At 48.1% G+C, this 25,046-nt stretch overlaps 1 protein-coding gene across 1 annotated transcript in view; it reads right to left on the bottom strand.

The window, feature by feature from the left end:
• cdk12 (cyclin dependent kinase 12) overlaps positions 1-25,046 on the bottom strand; it is a 74,983-nt gene that overhangs the window by 3,628 nt on the left and 46,309 nt on the right. The window contains 6 exon segments of the mRNA XM_067969306.1: positions 2,147-2,683; positions 4,240-4,442; positions 16,424-16,555; positions 17,211-17,327; positions 18,530-18,607; positions 24,341-24,442. Coding sequence (XP_067825407.1) covers positions 2,147-2,683; positions 4,240-4,442; positions 16,424-16,555; positions 17,211-17,327; positions 18,530-18,607; positions 24,341-24,442 — 1,169 coding nt within the window.

Raw genomic sequence — 25,046 nt, 5'->3', positions numbered from 1 at the left:
AAAGGAGATAAAGGGATCTGGAAACAGGGTGTGTAGATGGGATTAGGGGATTGCTCGTGTGGAGAATAAACACCAACATAGACTGGGTGGGCCGAATGGTCAGTTCCCATCTTGTAATTTCTACATACTTTTCCCCCTCCCCAATCCCGAGCCTCTGAAGCTAGTTTCAGCATCTCTTTCTCTGCTCTGGTGAAGATGAACTAACTCAGCACTGATCAGAGATTGACCTAGAAACCCTCCTGGTCTTGATGGCCCAGCTACTCACTGGACCCTGGGACAAGATTAAACACACACCTCGTACAGCGACTATTAAATGATGTGAAACTCCAGGAACAGTGTTGAAACTTTAAGTACATTAAACCCTTAATAAGGACTTAGTCATATACACAGAACAAATTATGTGTTAGCAAAGGGTGCAGGATGTCAGGAGGTTTGGTGAAGGGAAGCCATACACTGTCCGTTCTAGTTGGGGTGATATATCAGATTGTAACACTGGGTTCACCAGTGATAGAGTGGGGCCCACTAGTGGTAATACAGTGCAGTCCACTGGTAATACAGACACTGGCTCTCACTGGGGTACAGTTCCACAGACACAGACTCTCACTGGGGTACAGTTCCACAGACACAGACTCTCACTGGGGTACAGTTCCACAGACACTGACTCTCACTGGGGTACAGTTCCACAGACACTGACTCTCACTGGGGTACAGTTCCACAGACACTGACTCTCACTGGGGTACAGTTCCACAGACACTGACTCTCACTGGGGTACAGTTCCACAGACACTGGCTCTCACTGGGGTACAGTTCCACAGGCACTGACTCTCGCTGGGGTACAGTTCCACAGACACTGACTCTCGCTGGGGTACAGTTCCACAGACATTGACTCTCGCTGGGGGACAGTTCCACAGGCACTGACTCTCACTGGGGTACAGTTCCACAGGCACTGACTCTCACTGGGGTACAGTTCCACAGGCACTGACTCTCACTGGGGTACAGTTCCACAGGCACTGACTCTCACACTGGGGTACAGTTCCACAGGCACTGACTCTCACTGGGGTACAGTTCCACAGACACTGACTCTCACTGGGGTACAGTTCCACAGACACTGGCTCTCACTGGGGTACAGTTCCACAGGCACTGACTCTCGCTGGGGTACAGTTCCACAGACACTGACTCTCGCTGGGGTACAGTTCCACAGACATTGACTCTCGCTGGGGGACAGTTCCACAGGCACTGACTCTCACTGGGGTACAGTTCCACAGGCACTGACTCTCACTGGGGTACAGTTCCACAGGCACTGACTCTCACTGGGGTACAGTTCCACAGGCACTGACTCTCACTGGGGTACAGTTCCACAGGCACTGACTCTCACTGGGGTACAGTTCCACAGGCACTGACTCTCACTGGGGTACAGTTCCACAGACACTGACTCTCACTGGGGTACAGTTCCACAGGCACTGACTCTCACTGGGGTACAGTTCTACAGACACTGACTCTCACTGGGGTACAGTTCCACACACACTGACTCTCACTGGGGTACAGTTCCACAGACACTGACTCTCACTGGGGTACAGTTCCACAGACACTGACTCTCACTGGGGTACAGTTCCACAGACACTGGCTCTCATTGGGGTACAGTTCCACAGACACTGACTCTCACTGGGGTACAGTTCCACAGACACTGACTCTCACTGGGGTACAGTTCCACAGACACTGGCTCTCACTGGGGTACAGTTCCACAGACACTGACTCTCACTGGGGTACAGTTCCACAGGCACTGACTCTCACTGGGGTACAGTTCCACGTACCTCGTTAAAATGGCCAATCTTCATGTGTGAGCCTAATACCGCAGGCTGCTTGACCATGGCAGGAATCAAAGCCAAGCCCGATGTTGCCCCCAACTAATCTGCAATTTCCAGTAGGTAACTGTTCAAATGTCAGGAACAGGAACCCTGACTGACTGTCCTCTCACTAGACCATGTGCTCCAATTGTTGTCCCTGTTGAGGCCAGCACAAAGTCAGGATCACAGCTGCCCTCATGGTCTGTATGGCTCAGTCAGGCCAGACAGTGAACCAGCAGGGAAAGGCAGCCTGTGCAATTTATTGAGAAGAAACAAAGGGGCGATGTACAATCCGTTAGTTACCTGCGTGGTCAGTCGAGGCAGTGACAGTCTGCAGCTGCTGTGGTCCATCATTTGCTTTGATACCGTTACTTTCTTCAGGCACTGCAGTGGGTTCCTGAGATTTGATCAGCTGACTCAGTAAAATGGTCAACAAGTTCTGTGTGTCGGTCTGGGTATCAGTCGCCTCCGATATGGACTGAGACGGCTGGGTGGCTGTTGCCTGCGGTAGAGTGGGTAGGACCGGTGGAAGAGGAGCTGGTACGGGTGGTAGGGGTGTCGGAGCAGGTGGGACCAGTGCTGCTACAGGTGGAGGCTGGGTGGATGGTACAGGTGGAGGCTGGGTCACTGTGGGGGGCTGAGCATCCTGCTGACTAGTGGCTTCAGCCAGGGCCACGAGTGATTGGCTAAGGACATTCCACTGCTGCTGGGTCTCTGGGTTAGTGCTGACATTCAATGCTTGTGCCAACTGGGTGAGGCTGAGATTGGTCTGTGTCTGTAGCAGGTTGAGCAGCACTGCCAACTCATTCTGGTTTAGTTGTTGTGCAGCGTCTCTGATGCCTAAAGACAAAACAAGACAAGTTTAGAAACTCTCTCCAATCACAGGCTAAATCTGTAAGAGTAAATTCTCTTTATACATATTTAAAATGAGTGTTAGGTGCATGCAGCCCACTGTTGTCCAATACATTAACCACCAGCCACATGTGGCTAATTAGAAATCCAGATGTGGCTAATCGCATTTTTGATGATTAAATAAAAAATGAGTAATAGACACTGTCATTGGGCGTGTGATCACAATTTTCGCACTTCCCCTGCATGTGAACTTTCACCTTTTTGTGTAATGAAATAGTAAGCTGAGAAACAGAGTGTACAAGTGCTTTTTAATCGTTGAGAGTGCTTTACTGCCTTGGTTACTGAATGGTGGGAGATGTTTGTTAAGTAAATATATACGTGTGAAGTACATTTACCTGTAGTGTGTGTGAGGCATTTTCTACTAAAATTGGCATGTAGCTGAAGCAGTGTCGCTGTAGCCACACATGGTTAGTCAATGATTTCTACTGGACAACTATGATTCAGTCACTTTGTACTATGGAAAACTTTTTAATCTATAACTATATATTAAAAATCTTATGTCTATACATACTTCCTGTCAAGCTTTTCATTATAATTTGCTACGTCCACATTTATGATGGGAAGTGCCTGTGTAAACTGGTCATGGTGTAATTCCACTCTCCTGTCAGTGGCAGGGCTGGAGTACCAGTATATCAGAGGCTGTAACTACACATGACAAGTTTATCACAGACAATTCCATTATAAATTTGGACACAGTAATTTATAATGGTAGAAAATAAAAGTAATAAATCAATAAAAAATAAGAATGTATGACTTATAAATGGTTACTGAATTACTTCTGTGCGTCCTGGTCCAATCATCCCCCACCCTCAAACCCTGCTTCACCTGAACACTACACTTAGTTAAGATCCCGTGTGGAACATCACAGGGGATCGACTAGTAACTTTACTAAAAGTGAAAGGACCATGTGGGGGCAACAACCAAAATATAAGCTAACAAGAGAGAAAATTCTGTGAAATGTTCCCACTAGGTAGGCAACACCTTCTTTTCATTTTGTCACTGGGTGTTTTGCTTACAACAGTAACTATATTTTAGCTTTAATTCCTGGGTTGTGCAGCACCATGGGGCGTCCTGAGGGTTTGAAAAAAGCTATATAAATGCATGTCTTTTTTCTCACTGCACTCCCTCCATTTCAGTCTGCCCTGATACTATGAGCCAACCAACGTGCATTAGCTGTGGATATTCCTGGGAGCAGCTCCAGTATAATCCCAGAAATTGCCACCCAGGAACAGCTGTGCTGCTGATAGGGAGGATCCACATACGGGACAGGTGGGTGGCACAAGGGAGGAAGGGCTGTACTCGTACACAGGACCAGAAAGAACTCTGCTGTCTCGCTGACTGGTCCCAAAACCTTTTAAAGCTCAATCACACACTCCCAGAAATACAAATATTAAAGTTTTCCACACTGCCTCCTCCGCAGCCTCTCTGAGTAATCTTATCGATAGCAGTTGTCATTTTCATTCATTGTGTCTTGGGCGACTCACCGCCCACATCTGTGGCACTGCTCTGCACTTTACCCAACACGGGCGGCGCACTTTGCGGTGTGCTGCTCCTACTGTCGTCGGTGCTGATCGCGGTGTCCTTACGGGCTGCTTTCTGCACAGGCGGATCTTCAATGATTCCTGCTTGTTTCTGTCGCCGACGTTTTTTACTCCAGAGTTCGTGGCAATCCTGCCAGTGAGGAAGGCTGGAAAATAGTTTTTAAAAATACATTAAATATTACCAGAAAACCGAAAGATGTTTTATAAATACACAAAGAGCAAGTGAATAACTAAGGAAAGAGTAGGGCCTATTAGAAACCAAAGAGGTAACCTATGGAGGTGGAAGATGTGGGTATGGTTCTAAGTGAACACTTTGTGTCTGTCTTCACAAAAGAGAGGGACAAAGCAGACATTGTAGTTAAGGAGGAGGAGTGTGAAATATTGGATGGGATAAACATAGTGAGAGAGGAAGTATTAAAGGGTTTAGCATCTTTGAAAGATGAATGTATCCCATACTGTTAAGAGAAGCAAGGGAGGAAATAGCGGAGGCTCTGACCATCATTTTCCCATCCTCCCTGGCTACAGGCATGGTGCCGGAGGATTGGAGGACTGCTAACGTTGTACAGTTGTTTAAAAAGGGAGAAAGGGATAGACCGAGTAATTACAGGCCAGTCAGTCTAACCTCGGTGGTGGACAAATTATTGGAATCAATTCTGAGGGACAGTATTAATCGTCATTTAGAAAGCCATGGATTAATCAAGGACAGTCAGCATGGATTTGTTAAGGGAAGGTCGTGTCTGACTAACTTGATTGAATTTTTTGAGGGGGTAACAAGGAGGATCGATGAGGGTGACGCTAGTTGGATCAAAAATTGGTTCAATGGCAGGAAGCAAAGGGTAATGGTTGACTGTGTGATTTTGTGACTGGAAGGCTGTTTTCAGTGGGGTTCCGCAAGGCTCAGTACTGGGTCCCTTACTTTTTGCGGTATATATTACTGATTTGGACTTGAATGTGGGGGGCTTGATCAAGAAGTTTGCAGATGATACAAAAATTAGCATTGTGGTTGATAGTGAGGAGGAAAGCTGTAGACTGCAGGAAGATATCAATGGACTGATCAGGTGGGCAGAAAAGTGGCAAATGGAATTCAATCGAGAGAAATGTGAGGTAATGCATTTGAGGAGGGCAAACAAGGCAAGGGAATACACAATAAATGGGAGGATACTGAGAGGTGTAGAGGAACAGATCCCACAGATCCCTGATAGAAGCAGAACAGGTAGATAAGGTGGTTAAAAGGCATACGGGATACTTTCCTTTATTGGCTGAGGCATAGAATATAAGAGCAGGGAGGTTAAGCTGGAACTGTAAAAAACGCTGGTTAGGCCACAGCTTGAGTACTGCGTACAATTCTGGTCACCACATCACAGGCAAGATATCGGGTACGGTAGCATAGTGGTTATGTTACTGGGCTAGTAATCCAGAGGCCTGGACTAAAATCCAGAGTCATGAGTTCAAATCCCGCCACGGCAGCTGGCGAATTTAAATTTAATTAATTAAATAAAAATCTGGAATTAAAATACTAGTATCAGTAATGATGGCCATGAAACTACCGGATTGTCGTAAAAACCCATCTGGTTCACTAATGTCCTTTAGGGAAGGAAGCCTGCCGCCCTTACCCGGTCTGGCCGAGATGTGACTCCAGACCCACAGCAATGTGGTTGATTCTTAATTGCCCTCTGAAATGGCCTAGCAAGCCACTCAGTTGTAAAATCTCGCTACGAAAAGTCATAATAAGAATAAAACCGGACGGACCACCCGGCATCGGACCACTAGGCACCGGACACGACAACGGCAAAACACCAAGCCCAGTCGACCCTGCAAGGTCCTCCTTACTAACATCTGGGGACTTGTGCCAAAATTGGGAGAGCTGTCCCACAGACTAGTCAAGCAACAGCCTGACATAGCCATACTCACAGAATCATATCTTTCAGCCAACGTCCCAGACTCTTCCATCACCATCCCTGGGTATGTCCTGTCCCACCGGCAGGACAGACCCACCAGAGGTGGCGGTACAGTGATATACAGTCAGGAGGGAGTGGCCCTGGGAGTCCTCAACATTGACTCTGGACCCCATGAAATCTCATGGCATCAGGTCAAAAATGGGCAAGGAAACCTCCTGCTGATTACCACCTACCGTCCTCCCTCAGCTGATGAATCAGTCCTCCTCCATGTTGAACACCACTTGGAGGAAGCACTGAGGGTAGCAAGGGCACAAAATGTACTCTGGGTGGGGGACTTCAATGTCCATCACCAAGAGTGGCTCGGTAGCACCACTACTGACCGAGCTGGCCGAGTCCTGAAGGACATAGCTGCTAGACTGGGCCTGCGGCAGGTGGTGAGCGAACCAACACGAGGGAAAAACTTACTTGACCTCGTCCTCACCAATCTACCTGTCGCAAATGCATCTGTCCATGACAGTATTGGTAGGAGTGACCACCGCACAGTCCTCGTGGAGATGAAATCCCGTCTTCGCACTGAGGACACCATCCAACGTGTTGTGTGGCACTACCACCGTGCTAAATGGGATAGACTCAAAACTGGGCATCCATGAGGCGCTGTGGGCCATCAGCAGCAGCAGAATTGTATTCCAGCACAATCTGTAACCTCATGGCCCGGCATATTCCTCACTCTACCATTACCAACAAGCCAGGGGATCAACCCTGGTTCAATGAGGAGTGCAGAAGAGCATGCCAGGAGCAGCACCAGGCGTACCGAAAAATGAGGTGCCAACCTGGTGAAGCTACAACTCAGGACTACATGCATGCTAAACAGCGGAAGCAACATGCTATAGACAGAGCTAAGCGATTCCACAACCAACGGATCAGATCAAAGCTCTGCAGTCCTGCCACATCCAGTCGTGAATGGTGGTGGACAATTAAACAACTAACGGGAGGAGGAGGCTCTGCAAACATCCCCATTCTCAATGATGGCGGAGTCCAGCACGTGAGTGCAAAAGACAAGGCTGAAGCGTTTGCAACCATCTTCAGCCAGAAGTGCCGAGTGGATAATCCATCTCAGCCTCCTCCCGATATCCCCACCATCACGGAAGCCAGTCTTCGGCCAATTCGATTCACTCCACGTGATATCAAGAAACGGCTGAGTGCACTGGATACAGCAAAGGCTATGGGCCCCGACAACATCCCAGCTGTAGTGCTGAAGACTTGTGCTCCAGAACTAGCTGCGCCTCTAGCCAAGCTGTTCCAGTACAGCTACAACACTGGCATCCACCCGACAATGTGGAAAATTGCCCAGGTATGTCCTGTCCACAAAAAGCAGGACAAATCCAATCCGGCCAATTACCGCCCCATCAGTCTACTCTCAATCATCAGCAAAGTGATGGAAGGTGTCGTCGACAGTGCTATCAAGCGGCACTTACTCACCAATAACCCGTTCACCGATGCTCAGTTTGGGTTCCGCCAGGACCACTCGGCTCCAGACCTCATTACAGCCTTGGTCCAAACATGGACAAAAGAGCTGAATTCCAGAGGTGAGGTGAGAGTGACTGCTCTTGACATCAAGGCAGCATTTGACCGAGTGTGGCACCAAGGAGCCCTAGTAAAATTGAAGTCAATGGGAATCAGGGGGAAAACTCTCCAGTGGCTGGAATCTTACCTAGCACAAAGGAAGATGGTAGTGGTTGTTGGAGGCCAATCATCTCAGCCCCAGGGCATTGCTGCAGGAGTTCCTCAGGGCAGTGTCCTAGGCCCAACCATCTTCAGCTGCTTCATCAATGACCTTCCCTCCATCATAAGGTCAGAAATGGGGATGTTCGCTGATGACTGCACAGTGTTCAGTTCCATTCGCAACCCCTCAGATAATGAAGCAGTCCGAGCCTGCATGCAGCAAGACCTGGACAACATCCAGGCTTGGGCTCATAAGTGGCAAGTAACATTCGCGCCAGATAAGTGCCAGGCAATGACCATCTCCAACAAGAGAGAGTCTAACCACCTCCCCTTGACATTCAACGGCATTACCATCGCCGAATCCCCCACCATCAACATCCTGGGGGTCACCATTGACCAGAAACTTAACTGGACCAGCCATATAAATACTGTGGCTACGAGAGCAGGTCAGAGGCTGGGTATTCTGCGGCGAGTGACTCACCTCCTGACTCCCCAAAGCCTTTCCACCATCTACAAGGCACAAGTCAGGAGTGTGATGGAATACTCTCCACTTGCCTGGATGAGTGCAGCTCCAACAACACTCAAGAAGCTCGACACCATCCAAGATAAAGCAGCCCGTTTGATTGGCACCCCATCCACCACCCTAAACATTCACTCCCTTCACCACCGGCGCACAGTGGCTGCAGCGTGCACCATCCACAGGATGCACTGCAGCAACTCGCCAAGGCTTCTTCGACAGCACCTCCCAAACCCGCGACCTCTACCACCTAGAAGGACAAGGGCAGCAGGCGCATGGGAACAACACCACCTGCACGTTCCCCTCCAAGTCACACACCATCCCGACTTGGAAATATATCGCCGTTCCTTCATTGTCGCTGGGTCAAAATCCTGGAACTCCCTTCCTAACAGCACTGTGGGAGAACCGTCACCACACGGACTGCAGCGGTTCAAGAAGGCGGCTCACCACCACCTTCTCGAGGGCAATTAGGGATGGGCAATAAATGCCGGCCTTGCCAGCGACGCCCACATCCCATGAACGAATAAAAACAAAAAGATTGCACTAGAGAGGGTAGAGAGGAGATTTACAAGGATGTTGCCAGGGCTGGAGAATTTTACCTATGAGAAAAGATTGGATAGGCTGGGGTTATTTTCTTTGGAACAAAGGAGGCTGAGGGGAGATTTAATTGAGGTGTATAAAATTATGACGGGTCAAGTTAAGAGTGGAGGGGTCAGTGGCCAGGAAGCATAGATTTAAAGTAATTGGTAGAAGGATTGGAGGGGAGCTGAGGAGAAATCTTTTTCACCCAGAGGATGGTGGGGTCTGGAACTCACTGCCTGAAAGGGTGGTAGAGGCAGAAACCCTCAACTCATTTAAAAAGTACTTGGACGTACACTTGAAGTGCCGTAACCTACAGGGCTACGGACCAAATGCTGGAAAGTGGGATTAAGTGGGATAGCTCTTTTTCAGCCGGCACGGACACGATGGGCCGAATGACCTCATTCTGTGCCATTTCTTTCTACGATTCTACGAAGACAAACAAATTAAGCCGGTTTCACGTGCAACAAAAGTGAATGACAGCTTATTACATCTGTCCAAAAGCTGAACTAACTGCATACAAATCCTGGTTGGTACCCGCAGGCATCTCCCAATGCCTCATTCTCTCCCCAGGCATTTCCCAATGCCTCATTCTCTCCCCAGGCATTTCCCAATGCCTCATTCTCTCCCCAGGCATTTCCCAATGCCTCATTCTCTCCCCAGGCATCTCCCAGTGCCTCAATCTCTCCCCATACCAAGTACAAATTGATTGTGACGAACATCCAGCTCAGTCATACAAGCCTAGTTTGTGTCAAGCAAATCCCATCTAACGTAAAACTAACTGACTCTGAGGCAACACACGGTTACGACCATCCCAAACACCCTTACACAATTCCCCATCCCAAACATCCCTACACAATTCCCCATCCCAAACATCCCTACACAATTCTCCATCCCAAACATCCCTACACAATTCCTCATCCCAAACATCCCTACACAATTCCCCATCCCAAACATCCATACACAATTCCCATCCCAAACATCCCTACACAATTCCCCATCCCAAACATCCATACACAATTCCCATCCCAAACATCCCTACACAATTCCCCATCCCAAACACCCTTACACAATTCCCCATCCCAAACATCCATACACAATTTCCATCCCAAACATCCCTACACAATTCCCATCTCAAACATCCCTACACAATTCCCCATCCCAAACACCCGTACACAATTTCCATCCCAAACATCCATACACAATTCCCCATCCCAAACATCCATACACAATTTCCATCCCAAACATCCCTACACAATTCCCCATCCCAAACATCCATACACAATTTCCATCCCAAACATCCATACACAATTCCCATCCCAAACATCCCTACACAATTCCCCATCCCAAACATCCATACACAATTTCCATCCCAAACATCCCTACACAATTCCCCATCCCAAACATCCATACACAATTTCCATCCCAAACATCCCTACACAATTCCCCATCCCAAACATCCCTACACAATTCCTCATCCCAAACATCCCCACACAATTCCTCATCCCAAACATCCCTACACAATTCCTCATCCCAAACATCCCTACACAATTCCCCATCCCAAACATCCCTACACAATTCCTCATCCCAAACATCCCCACACAATTCCTCATCCCAAACATCCCTACACAATTCCCCATCCCAAACATCCCTACACAATTCCCCATCCCAAACATCCATGCACAATTTCCATCCCAAACATCCCTACACAATTCCCCATCCCAAACATCCCTACACAATTCCCCATCCCAAACATCCCTACACAATTCCTCATCCCAAACATCCCTACACAATTCCCCATCCCAAACATCCCTACACAATTCCTCATCCCAAACATCCCCACACAATTCCTCATCCCAAACATCCCTACACAATTCCTCATCCCAAACATCCCTACACAATTCCCCATCCCAAACATCCATGCACAATTTCCATCCCAAACATCCCTAAACAATTCCCCATCCCAAACACCCATACACAATTCACCATCCCAAACATCCCTACACAATTCCTCATCCCAAACATCCCCACACAATTCCCCATCCCAAACATCCTTACACAATTCCCCATCCCAAACACCCTTACACAATTCCCCATCCCAAACATCCCTACACAATTCCCCATCCCAAACATCCCTACACAATTCCCCATCCCAAACATCCCTACACAATTCCTCATCCCAAACATCCCTACACAATTCACCATCCCAAACATCCCTACACAATTCACCATCCCAAACATCCCTACACAATTCCCCATCCCAAACATCCATACACAATTCACCATCCCAAACATCCCTACACAATTCCCCATCCCAAACATCCCTACACAATTCCTCATCCCAAACATCCCTACACAATTCCCCATCCCAAACATCCCTACACAATTCCCCATCCCAAACACCCGTACACAATTCCCCATCCCAAACATCCCTACACAATTCCCCATCCCAAACATCCCTACACAATTCCCCATCCCAAACATCCCTACACAATTCCTCATCCCAAACATCCTTACACAATTCCCCATCCCAAACACCCTTACACAATTCCCCATCCCAAACATCCCTACACAATTCCCATCCCAAACATCCCTACACAATTCCCATCCCAAACATCCCTACACAATTCCCCATCCCAAACATCCCTACACAATTCCCATCCCAAACATCCCTACACAATTCCCCATCCCAAACATCCCTACACAATTCCTCATCCCAAACATCCCTACACAATTCCTCATCCCAAACATCCCTACACAATTCCCCATCCCAAACATCCATACACAATTCCCCATCCCAAACATCTATACACAATTCCCCATCCCAAACATCTATACACAATTCCCCATCCCAAACATCTATACACAATTCCTCATCCCAAACATCCCTACACAATTCCTCATCCCAAACATCCCTACACAATTCCTCATCCCAAACATCCCTACACAATTCCCCATCCCAAACATCCATACACAATTCCCCATCCCAAACATCTATACACAATTCCTCATCCCAAACATCCCTACACAATTCCCCATCCCAAACATCCATACACAATTCCCCATCCCAAACATCCATACACAATTCCCCATCCCAAACATCTATACACAATTCCTCATCCCAAACATCCCTACACAATTCCCCATCCCAAACATCCATACACAATTCCCCATCCCAAACATCCATACACAATTCCCCATCCCAAACACCCGTACACAATTCCCCATCCCAAACATCCCTACACAATTCCTCATCCCAAACATCCCTACACAATTCCCCATCCCAAACATCCCTACACAATTCCCCATCCCAAACATCCCTACACAATTCCTCATCCCAAACATCCCTACACAATTCCCCATCCCAAACATCCCTACACAATTCCCCATCCCAAACATCCCTACACAATTCCTCATCCCAAACATCCCTACACAATTCCCCATCCCAAACATCCCTACACAATTCCCCATCCCAAACACCCTTACACAATTCCCCATCCCAAACATCCTTACACAATTCCCCATCCCAAACATCCCTACACAATTCCCCATCCCAAACACCCTTACACAATTCCCCATCCCAAACATCCTTACACAATTCCCCATCCCAAACACCCTTACACAATTCCCCATCCCAAACATCCTTACACAATTCCCCATCCCAAACATCCCTACACAATTCCCCATCCCAAACATCCCTACACAATTCCCCATCCCAAACATCCCTACACAATTCCCCATCCCAAACATCCCTACACAATTCCCCATCCCAAACATCCCTACACAATTCCCCATCCCAAACATCCTTACACAATTCCCCATCCCAAACATCCCTACACAATTCCCCATCCCAAACATCCATACACAATTCCCCATCCCAAACACCCGTACACAATTCCCCATCCCAAACATCCCTACACAATTCCCCATCCCAAACATCCCTACACAATTCCCCATCCCAAACATCCCTACACAATTCCTCATCCCAAACATCCTTACACAATTCCCCATCCCAAACATCCCTACACAATTCCCCATCCCAAACACCCTTACACAATTCCCCATCCCAAACACCCTTACACAATTCCCCATCCCAAACACCCTTACACAATTCCCCATCCCAAACATCCCTACACAATTCCCCATCCCAAACATCCCTACACAATTCCCCATCCCAAACATCCCTACACAATTCCCCATCCCAAACATCCTTACACAATTCCCCATCCCAAACATCCCTACACAATTCCCCATCCCAAACACCCTTACACAATTCCCCATCCCAAACACCCTTACACAATTCCCCATCCCAAACATCCCTACACAATTCCCATCCCAAACATCCATACACAATTCCCCATCCCAAACATCCATACACAATTCCCCATCCCAAACATCCATACACAATTCCCCATCCCAAACACCCGTACACAATTCCCCATCCCAAACATCCCTACACAATTCCCCATCCCAAACACCCGTACACAATTCCCCATCCCAAACACCCTTACACAATTCCCCATCCCAAACATCCCTACACAATTCCCCATCCCAAACATCCATACACAATTCCCCATCCCAAACATCTATACAAAATTCCCCATCCCAAACATCCCTACACAATTCCCCATCCCAAACACCCCTACACAATTCCTCATCCCAAACATCCCTACACAATTCCTCATCCCAAACATCCCTACACAATTCCCCATCCCAAACATCTATACACAATTCCCCATCCCAAACATCCATACACAATTCCCCATCCCAAACATCCCTACACAATTCCCCATCCCAAACATCCCTACACAATTCCCCATCCCAAACATCCATACACAATTCCCCATCCCAAACATCCCTACACAATTCCCCATCCCAAACATCCCTACACAATTCCCCATCCCAAACATCCCTACACAATTCCTCATCCCAAACATCCCTACACAATTCCCCATCCCAAACATCCCTACACAATTCCCCATCCCAAACATCCCTACACAATTCCCCATCCCAAACATCCCTACACAATCCCCCATCCCAAACATCCCTACACAATTCCTCATCCCAAACATCCCTACACAATTCCCCATCCCAAACATCCCTACACAATTCCCCATCCCAAACATCCATACACAATTCCCCATCCCAAACATCCCTACACAATTCCTCATCCCAAACATCCCTACACAATTCCCCATCCCAAACATCCCTACACAATTCCCCATCCCAAACACCCATACACAATTCCCCATCCCAAACATCCCTACACAATCCCCCATCACCCACTGCCTTCTTGTGAACGATAAACTCTTCAGCATGCAGATACTTTCTGTGTCCAGTTTGATATTTCAGTTTCAGCTGCCTGTCTGCAAGGATAGAATCCCAATCAGCCAAGGTTACAAACTGGGAGTGTGAATGAAATCAAAGCAGCTGATTTCCCCAAAGTATCGGACTGACAGCAGGTTTATCGCTTCGTACCTTTTTAATAGAATGAGAATCAGTCGAAGGGTCTGGACCTGCCAGGTTGGCAGTTCCATTTGGAAAATTTACTCAGACGAAACCAGGATTATCGGCTAGGGTACAACAAATCCTGGGGCCACTGAAGTGAGAGTTCAAATCTGTCTCCACCATCGGAAGATTTTGCTCCAGACTGTAAACTCTGATGAACAGTTCAACCCTGAGCTGCATCAAGAATCAGATCTTTCAGACTTAAACATGCTTCATCAAATGGCCACGCTACGCTACTTTACTCTACACTACATTTGCTTTAAGTGTCAGCTTGGCTCAATGGTACAATTTCACTTCTGAGTCAAGGCTATCTCCATCACTTGATCACATAATCCAGGTTGATACTACCATGCAGTACTGAGGGAGTGCTACACTGTCAGTGGTGCCATCTTAGGATGAGACGTTGAGTTGAGGCCCTTTCTACTTGTTGAGATGGTTGTAAAAGATCCCATGGCATTGGTGAAGATCAGTTCTCCTGGTATCCTGGCCAACATCCCACCCTCAACTAACACCATTTAAACATATTAACTGGTCATTTATCTCATCGCTGTTTGTGGGATCTTTCTCTGCTCAAACTGACTACATAACAACAGTAACTGCAATTCAAAAATAATTCTTGGGTGCGAAATGCTTTTGACGTCCTGAGAACATGAAAGGCACTATATAACTGCAAGTTTTTTCTTTCTTTATGGGTTGTTAACTTACTACTCTGCGCCAAAAGAGAAAGTGATAAACCAGGTAATTATATTCCAGTCAGCCTAACATCTAAGTAGGTAAGTTTTGAGGTGTCATAATACAAGATAAAATAATGCTCACTTAGAAAGACTAAGACAGTCAGCGTGGATTTGTAAAAGGCAAGTCATGTCTGCCAAACTTAATAGAGTTCTTTGAGAAAATAACAGTGTATCGATAAAGGAAATGCAGTGGAAGTTGTGTAAATGCATTTTCAAAATGCTTTTGATAAGGTGTTAAATAGGAGGCTTGTTGTTAAAATTAAGGTACGCAGTATTAAAGGGAATGTGGCAGGCATTGATAGGGAGTTGGTTAAAGGGTGGAAAGAGAGCAGTGGATACTAGATGTTTTTCAGACAGGTGGAATGTAAACAGTGTCTCTCAGGAGTCAGCATAGAGACCAGTTCTCTTCTCAATATATAAAAGACTTGGGTAAAAACAGGGACCATAAGAGATAGGAGCAGGAGTAGGCCATTCGACCCCTCGAGCCTGCTCCGCCATTTAATGAGGTCATGGCTGATCTGATTTTTTTTTACCTCAACTCCACTTTCCCGCCCTTTCCCCATATCCTTTGACTCCCTCGCTGATCAAAAATTGGTCTAACTCAGCCTTGAATGTATTCAATGACTCATCCTCCACAGCTTTTTGGGGTAAAGAATTCACGACCCTCTGGGAGAAGAAATTCCTCCTCATTTCCATCTTAAACGGGCGACCCCTTACTCTGAGACTATGCCCCCTAGTTTTAGATTCCCCCATGAGGGGTAACATCCTCTCAGCATCTACCCTATCGAGTCCCCTCAGAATCTTTTTACTAAGATCTCCTCTCGTTCTTCTAAACTCCAATGAGTATAGACCTAACCTGTTCAATCTTTCCTCATAAGACAACCCTTCCATACCCGGAATCGACCTAGTGAACCTTCTCTGAACTGCCTGAGTGTGGCTAACTTTGAAGAGGACTGTAAGTGACTTCAGGAGGGTATAGACGGCTTAGACGATGGGGCAGATAGATGTCAAGTTTAATGTAGGGAAATGTGAGGTGATAAATGTTGGGAGGAAGAACAAGGAGAGAACATATACACTAAATGGTAAAACTTTAAAAACAGCAGTGACGTAAAATACGGCTGCTTCCTAACTCTCAAAAATCCAGGCTAGCTGCTGACAGCGATACTTACTCAGGAGGAGGCATTTTTGTGGGATCCACATTTTTCAGGAAATCGCTCTGCAGGGTCTGTTCAGCAGTGCAACGCTTGCTGGGATCTAGGGTAAGCATGTGATCAAGCAGATCCAGCGCAGGGAGCGGAAGGCTGCAGAAATAGCACAAATATCCGCATTCTTACATTAACAAACAGCAAGTGAGTTCAACACCAAAACCCAGGGATACTGGGTCCATATCAGACTCTCAGGAGCACCAAACATGGCTTAGAAACACAAAGGTACAACAAAGGCAGAAAAAAAGCACCACAAGGATTCTGGCCATGCATTGTCCACAGCCCTCCAGCTGCCTGACACAATTCGCCAGCTGCCACGGGAATGAACCCAGCCAATGACATTTACAGGAGTTCTACCCACAAACTCCAGCGAGGGCCCGCGTGCACACCTGTAAGAGGAAACTAGGCGGCAATCTGAATAAAAAATTAAAACACATTTCATTTCACATTGTACAGTCAAAGTGCTTTAATCTGATTTATTGCTGATGCCATCCTTGAAGCTCAGACTTCTGCCTGATCAAAGTGGCATTATAGCGGTTGCATGCAGCTCAACTGGGCAGGTACAGCGCGGGTTAGACACAGAGTAAAGCTCCCTCTACACTGTCCCATCAAACACTCCCAGGGCAGGTACAGCACGGGTTAGATACAGAGTAAAGCTCCCTCTACACTGTCCCATCAAACACTCCCAGGGCTGTTTCAACATGAATTACACTGAACTCCTGCTGTTCCAAAGACTGTTATTGAAGCTTACAATGCAAACTCTTCACGAAGGCGTCTCCGATACTGCTTCTTCGGTTTCATTGTGTGGAAATACGGCAGCTTAATGACATCTGGCCATGCAGCTGGACAGGGGCTGCCGCACAATCGACTGAGAAAACAAAAGCACAGAACAGAATGATCATCTTCAACCAGATAAATCTCAGTGAAACCTTTGAATACAGGAGCAAGGATGTCTTACTGCAGTTATACAGGGCCTTGGTGAGACCGCACCTGGAGTATTGTGTGCAGTTTTGGTCTCCTTACCTAAGAAAGGATATACTTGCCATAGAGGGAGTGCAGCGAAGGTTCACCAGACTGATTCCTGGGATGGCAGGACCGTCATATGAGGAGAGATTCGGCCTGTATTCACTCGAGTTTAGAAGAATGAGAGGGGATCTCATTGAAACATATAAAATTCTGACAGGGCTCGACAGACTGGATGCAGGGAGGATGTTTCCCCTGGCTGAAGGGTCCAGAATGAGGGGGTCAAAGTCTCAGGATACGGGGTAGGACATTTAGGACTGAGATGAGGAGAAATTTCTTCACTCAGAGGGTGGTGAACCTGTGGAATTCTCTACCACAGAAGGCTGTGGAGGCCAAGTCACTGAATATATTTAAGAAGGAGCTAGATAGATTTCTAGACACAAAAGGCATCAAGGGGTATGGGGAGAGAGTGGGAATATGGTATTGAGATAGAGGATCAGCCATGATCATATTGAATGGTGGAACAGGCTCGAAGGGCCGAATGGCCTACTCCTATTTTCTATGTTTCTATGAAACCGTTCACAAATCATTCACTCTTAATGATGCCAACTTCAGTGCAAGTAGCCAGAGAAATGGACAATAACCTCGGGCAAAATGAGACTCACAGGTGTGGCTTTGAAAATAAATCACAACAGTCCAATTGTGAGCGTACAAGTGTCATTGCACTGAAACGTGTATGCGCTCACCACAGAACATTTGTAGCAAATACCAGCACTAGTCATAGGACATGTTATGTAACTGTATGCAGCCACTGTTCAGCAGGGTGAGGGTTACTCACTGTGTAACCACATGAAATCATAGAATCAACAAGATTACAGCACACAGGAGGCCAATTCACCCATGGTCGTGCTAGTTCTTCAACTAGTCTCTGTCTTATGAAAAAACAAGATGACTTCATGGATGTGCTGTTATTTGAATTTTCAGTCGCTCCTTTAAGCAACAGTTGAGACAGTATCAATAACACTTTAATTACTGATCGAATAGATTGGCACAGCCCTATGCAATGGTCACTAATGACCAATAGAACACCTTAAATTCACCTCCTACCTGATGAGTTCGAGCTGTGCCAGCTCCTGATTGGCTTGAAAGATTGGTTTTTTAGTGAAGAGTTCCCCAAGGATACACCTGCAAACAGAACAGATGGAATTTAACAAGCAGCTCACATTGCAGATCTCCCACTGAAAGGGCTTGATTCCACAATCAGATCCACGTCAATTACAGACGGGCCCCAGCGACTAAGGTAGGTGGCAGACGGACCCCAGCTGTTAACTGTATCCATATGATTCATATCAATGGGTGTTAATTGTATTCAGGTGGCGCGTATCAATTGGGGACTCTCGTATCCATTTATATGAGAACTAATCAAGGGTGTGGGATGTGTGATGTTGATCTCTGTGAATAAAGGTTTGGAAGCAACAGAAGACCAGGCTTTAGTATTCTATCCTTCACCACCTGGCTATCCAATTTATTACACCAGCATCTCAGGTAGGTGGCGGACGGACCCCAGCGACACAGGGTAGGTGGCGGACGGACCCCAGCGACACAGGGTAGGCGGCGGACGGACCCCAGCGACACAGGGTAGGTGGCGGAGGGACCCCAGCGACACAGGGTAGGTGGCGGACGGACCCCAGCGACACAGGGTAGGTGGCGGACGGACCCCAGCGACACAGGGTAGGCGGCGGACGGACCCCAGCGACACAGGGTAGGCGGCGGACGGACCCCAGCGACACAGGGTAGGCGGCGGACGGACCCCAGCGACACAGGGTAGGCGGCGGACGGACCCCAGCGACACAGGGTAGGTGGCGGACGGACCCCAGCGACACAGGGTAGGCGGCGGACGGACCCCAGCGACACAGGGTAGGTGGCGGAGGGACCCCAGCGACACAGGGTAGGTGGCGGAGGGACCCCAGCGACACAGGGTAGGTGGCGGAGGGACCCCAGCGACACAGGGTAGGCAGCAGGCTGCCACATATTGGAAGTTGTTGTGACCTACAATTTATTGCTGAATCTCAGTTTAATACCAGAAAACCTTCCTTATAATTGTGGAATTTGACTGTGTGCCAAACCTCTGTTACAACATAACCAGTAAACCAGGCGGAACACCGTGCCACTCACCGATCATACAAAGGCAGCATCATTCTCTGCTGTTTCCATCTCCTTGTTCTGCCCACACCTGCTCTCGCATTGACTGGTTTTTCAAGTGTCCATATTTGAAGATTCTCTCCCGTCTTCCTTTCTCAAACTTCTATTCCCAGTGCTTGCAGCTCAGTCTCTTCCCCCAACTCTCTGATCTACATTATCTCTCCTCTGTACAGCTCACCAGCTTGTTCCTCCTGCAATGAGCCACTTGCTATAGAGCTAGTGTACTTTTAGTCATATCATCTCTTTTTAATACGATCTGATAGGGCCGAGCTTTTCACTCCCTCCACCCCCTCCTGTACCCTGTCACAGTGCCTTTCACTCCCTCCACCCCCTCCTGTACCCTGTCACAGTGCCTTTCACTCCCTCCACCCCCTCCTGTACCCTGTCACAGTGCTTTTCACTCCCTCCACCCACTCTTGTACCCTGTCACAGTGCCTTTCACTCCTTCCACCCCCTCCTGTACCCTGTCCCAGTGCTTTTCACTCCCTCCACCCCCTCCTGCACCCTGTCACAGTGCCTTTCACTCCCTCCACCCCCTCCTGTACCCTGTCACAGTCCCCTAGGACACTGCCCTGAGGAACTCCTGCAGCAATGTCCTGGGGCTGAGATGATTGGCCTCCAACAACCACTACCATCTTGAAGATGGTTTGGCAGTGTCCTAGGCTCAACCATCTTCAGCTGCTTCATCAATGACCTTCCCTCCATCATAAGGTCAGAAATGGGGATGTTCGCTGATGACTGCACAGTGTTCAGTTCCATTCGCAACCCCTCAGATAATGAAGCAGTCCGTGCCTGCATGCAACAAGACCTGGACAACATCCAGGCTTGGGCTGATAAGTGGCAAGTAACATTCGCGCCAGATAAGTGCCAGGCAATGACCATCTCCAACAAGAGAGAGTCTAACCACCTCCCCTTGACATTCAACGGCATTACCATCGCTGAATCCCCCACCATCAACATCCTGGGGGTCACCATTGACCAGAAACTTAACTGGACCAGCCATATAAATACTGTGGCTACGAGAGCAGGTCAGAGGCTGGGTATTCTGCGGCGAGTGACTCACCTCCTGACTCCCCAAAGCCTTTCCACCATCTACAAGGCACAAGTCAGGAGTGTGATGGAATACTCTCCACTTGCCTGGATGAGTGCAGCTCCAACAACACTCAAGAAGCTCGACACCATCCAAGATAAAGCAGCCCGCTTGATTGGCACCCCATCCACCACCCTAAACATTCACTCCCTTCACCACCGGTGCACTGTGGCTGCAGTGTGCACCATCCACAGGATGCACTGCAGCAACTCGCCAAGGCTTCTTCGACAGCACCTCCCAAACCTGCGACCTCTACCACCTAGAAGGACAAGGGCAGCAGGCGCATGGGAACAACACCACCTGCACGTTCCCCTCCAAGTCACACACCATCCCGACTTGGAAATATATCGCCGTTCCTTCATTGTCGCTGGGTCAAAATCCTGGAACTCCCTTCCTAACAGCACTGTGGGAGAACCGTCACCACACGGACTGCAGCGGTTCAAGAAGGCGGCTCACCACCACCTTCTCAAGGGCAATTAGGGATGGGCAATAAATGCCGGCCTTGCCAGCGACGCCCACATCCCGTGAACGAATAAAAAAAAAAATTAAAAAAAAATCTTCCTTTGTGCTAGGTATGACTCCAGCCATTGGAGAGTTTTCCCCCTGATTCCCATTGACTTCAATTTTACTAGGGCTCCTTGGTGCCACACTTGGTCAAATGCTGCCTTGATGTCAAAGGCAGTCACTCTCACCTCACCTCTGGAATTCAGCTCTTTTGTCCATGTTCGGACCAAGGCTGTAATGAGGTCTGGAGCGGAACTGAGCATCGGTGAGCAGGTTATTGGCGAGTAAGTGCTGCTTGATAGCACTGTCGACGACACCTTTCATCTCTTTGCTGATTGAGAGTAGACTGATGGGGCGGTAGTTGGCCGGATTGGATTTGTCCTGCTTATTGTGGACAGGACATACCTGGGCAATTTTCCACATTGTCGGGTAGATGCCAGTGTTGTAGCTGTACTGGAACAGTTTGGCTGGAGGCGCGGCTAGTTCTGGAGTACAAGTCTTTAGCTCTACAGCCGGGATGTTGTCGGGGCCCATAGCCTTTGCTATATCCAGTGCACCCAGCCATTTCTTGATATCACGTGGAGTGAATCGAATTGGCTGAAGACTGGCTTCTGTGATGGTGGGGATATCAGGAGGAGGCCGAGATGGATCATCCACTTGGCACTTCTGGCTGGCGATGGTTGCAAACGCTTCAGCCTTGTCTTTTGCACTCACGTGCTGGACTCCGCCATCATTGAGGATGAGGATGTTTACAGAGCCTCCTCCTCCCGTTAGTAGTTTAATTGTCCACCACCATTCACGACTGGATGTAGCAGGACTGCAGAGCTTTGATCTGATCCGTTGGTTGTGGAATCGCTTAGCTCTGTCTATAGCATGTTCCTTCCGCTGTTTACCATGCATATAGTCCTGAGTTGTAGCTTTACCAGGTTGACACCTCATTTTTAGGTACGCCTGGTGCTGCTACTGGCATGCTCTTCTACACTCCTCATTGAACCGGGGGGGGGGTGATCCCCTGGCTTGTTGGTAATGGTAGAGTGAGGAATATGCCGGGCCATGAGATTACAGATTGTGCTGGATTACAATTCTGCTGCTGCTGATGGCCCACAGCGCCTCATGGATGCCCAGTTTTGAGCTGCTAGATCTGTTCTGAATCTATCCCATTTAGCACGGTGATAGTGCCACACAACACGTTGGATGGTTTCCTCGGTGCAAAGACGGGACTTCGTCTCCACGAGGACTGTGCAGTAGTCACTCCTACCAATACTGTCATGGACAGATGCATCTGTGACAGGTAGATTGGTGAGGACGAGGTCAAGTAGGTTTTTCCCTCACCACCTGCCGCAGGCCCAGTCTGGCAGCTATGTCCTTTAGGACTCGACCAGCTTGGTCAGTAGTGGTGCTACCGAGCCACTCTTGGTGATGGACATTGAAGTCCCCCACCAGAGTACATTCTGTGCCCTTGCTACCCTCTGTGCTTCCTCCAAGTGGTGCTCAACATGGAGGAGGACTGATTCATCAGCTGAGGGAGGACGGTAGGTGGTAATCAGCAGGTTTCCTTGCCCATGTTTGACCTGATGCCATGAGATTTCATGGGGTCCAGAGTCAATGTTGTGGACTCCCAGGGCCACTCCCTCCTGACTGTATATCACTGTACCGCCACCTCTGGTTGGTCTGTCCTGCCGGTGGGACAGGACATACCAGGGATGGTGATGGAAGACTCTGGGACATTGGCTGAAAGATATGATTCTGTGAGTATGGCTATGTCAGGCTGTTGCTTGACTAGTCTATGGGACAGCTCTCCCAATTTTGGCACAAGTCCCCAGATGTTAGTGAGGAGGACTTTGCAGGATCAACTGGGCTTGGTTTGCCTTTGTCGTGTCCATGCCTCGTGGTGGTTCATCCGGTTTATTCTTATTATGACTGTTTTTAGCGAGATTGTACCACTGAGTGTCTTGCTAGGCCATTTCAGAGGGCAATTAAGAATCAACCACATTGCTGTGGGTCTGGAGCCTACATAAAGGCCAGACCGGGTAAGGACAGCAGGTTTCGTTCCCTAAAGGACATCAGTGAACCAGATGGGTTTTCACAACAATCCGGTCGTTTCATGGCCACCATTACTGATACTAGTTTTTTTTTTTAATTCCAGATTTTATTTTAATTAATTGAATTTATTTGTTGAAGTTGTACAAGACATTAGTAAGGCCATACTTGGAATACTGTGTACAGTTCTGGTCACCCTATTATCGAAAGGATATTATTAAACTAGAAAGAGTGCAGAAAAGATTTACTAGGATGCTACCGGGACTTGATGGTTTGACTTATAGGGAGAGGTTGGATAGACTGAGACTTTTTTCCCTGGAGAGTAGGAGGTTTAGGGGTGATCTTATAGAAGTCTATAAAATAATGAGGGGCATAGATAAGGTAGATAGTCAAAATCTTTTCCCAAAGGTAGGGGAGTCTATAACGAGGGGGCATAGATTTAAGGTGAGAGGGGAGAGATACAAAAGGGTCCAGAGGGGCAATTTTTTCACTCAAAGGGTGGTGAGTGTCTGGAACGAGCTGCCAGAGGCAGTAGTAGAGGCGGGTACAATTTTGTCTTTTAAAAAGCATTTGGACAGTTACATGGGTAAGATGGGTATAGAGGGATATGGGCCAAGTGCAGGCAATTGGGACTAGCTTAGTGGTATAAACTGGGCGACATGGACATGTTGGGCCGAAGGGCCTGTTTCCATGTTGTAAACTTCTATGATTCTATGATTCTAATTTAAATTCTCCAGCTGCCGTGGTGGGATTTGAACTCATGACTCCAGATTATTAGTCCAGGCCTCGGGATTGCTAGTCCAGTAACATAACCACTATGCTATCGTACCCGGTATGCTCTCCTCCATCCTCTGCAGTATCGTCTCAGCACTTTTTGTAATTTTTCTAGCTCAACAGCATCACAGCTGTCATGATTTCTTGCTTTGGGCTCTTTGCAAGAATAAACTGTAAAATATATTTTGAAAAATAAGCTTTTGCCTCATTGATGTGTCCAATCCTCAGACCACACTTGGTCCCAGTGTCCCTGTATGAACCCAACGCTGGGTACACATTCAGTCCCAGTTACCCCGTGAGCCACTTACCCACAGCTCCAGACGTCGATGGCAGGAGAATATCGCTCCTCCCCCAGCAGCAGCTCTGGTGGTCGGTACCACAGTGTGATGACTTTGTTCGTGTACGGACGGCTAGGAAAGAAAAGTTGGAACATTGAGGCGTGTCACTCCGAACAAAGCAGCAATATTCTACATCAATGCTCACTCCGCAAAGTTCAAAGTACACCGGAGTCTGGTCCAAGTGCGGCCCGAGTGCGACCCGAACGCAATCCGAGCGCGGCCCGAGTGCGACCCGAACGCAATCCGAGCGCGGCCCGAGTGCGACCCGAACGCAATCCGAGCGCGGCCCGAGTGCGACCCGAACGCAATCCGAGCGCGGCCCGAGTGCGACCCGAACGCAATCCGAGCGCGGCCCGAGTGCGACCCGAACGCAATCCGAGCGCGGCCCGAACGCAATCCGAGCGCGGCCCGAGTGCGACCCGAACGCAATCCGAGCACAATGCTGTCTGGGATTTGGAGGTCGTGTATTAGTCACCTCCAGTGAAACGTTCTAGTCAGTGTCAAAACAACTGAAATCTCGCAGGTTTTTGGAGTGAAATCCCGAGTGCAAAAGGGGTGGGGCTCAGGGGCTCTGCAGCCCGCAACGCAGTGAAAATTCAATTTCTGACACATTCTGAACATTTGTTACAATTTTAGTGAGGTTCTCCCAGACTGCCCCATTTACAGGAAGCCTCTC

Source organism: Heptranchias perlo, chromosome 30 (genome assembly GCF_035084215.1).
Source record: "Heptranchias perlo isolate sHepPer1 chromosome 30, sHepPer1.hap1, whole genome shotgun sequence".
NCBI classification, from domain to species: domain Eukaryota; kingdom Metazoa; phylum Chordata; class Chondrichthyes; order Hexanchiformes; family Hexanchidae; genus Heptranchias; species Heptranchias perlo.
Note: the sequence above shows the minus strand (reverse complement) of the source record. Positions and strands in the feature narration are given on the sequence as shown.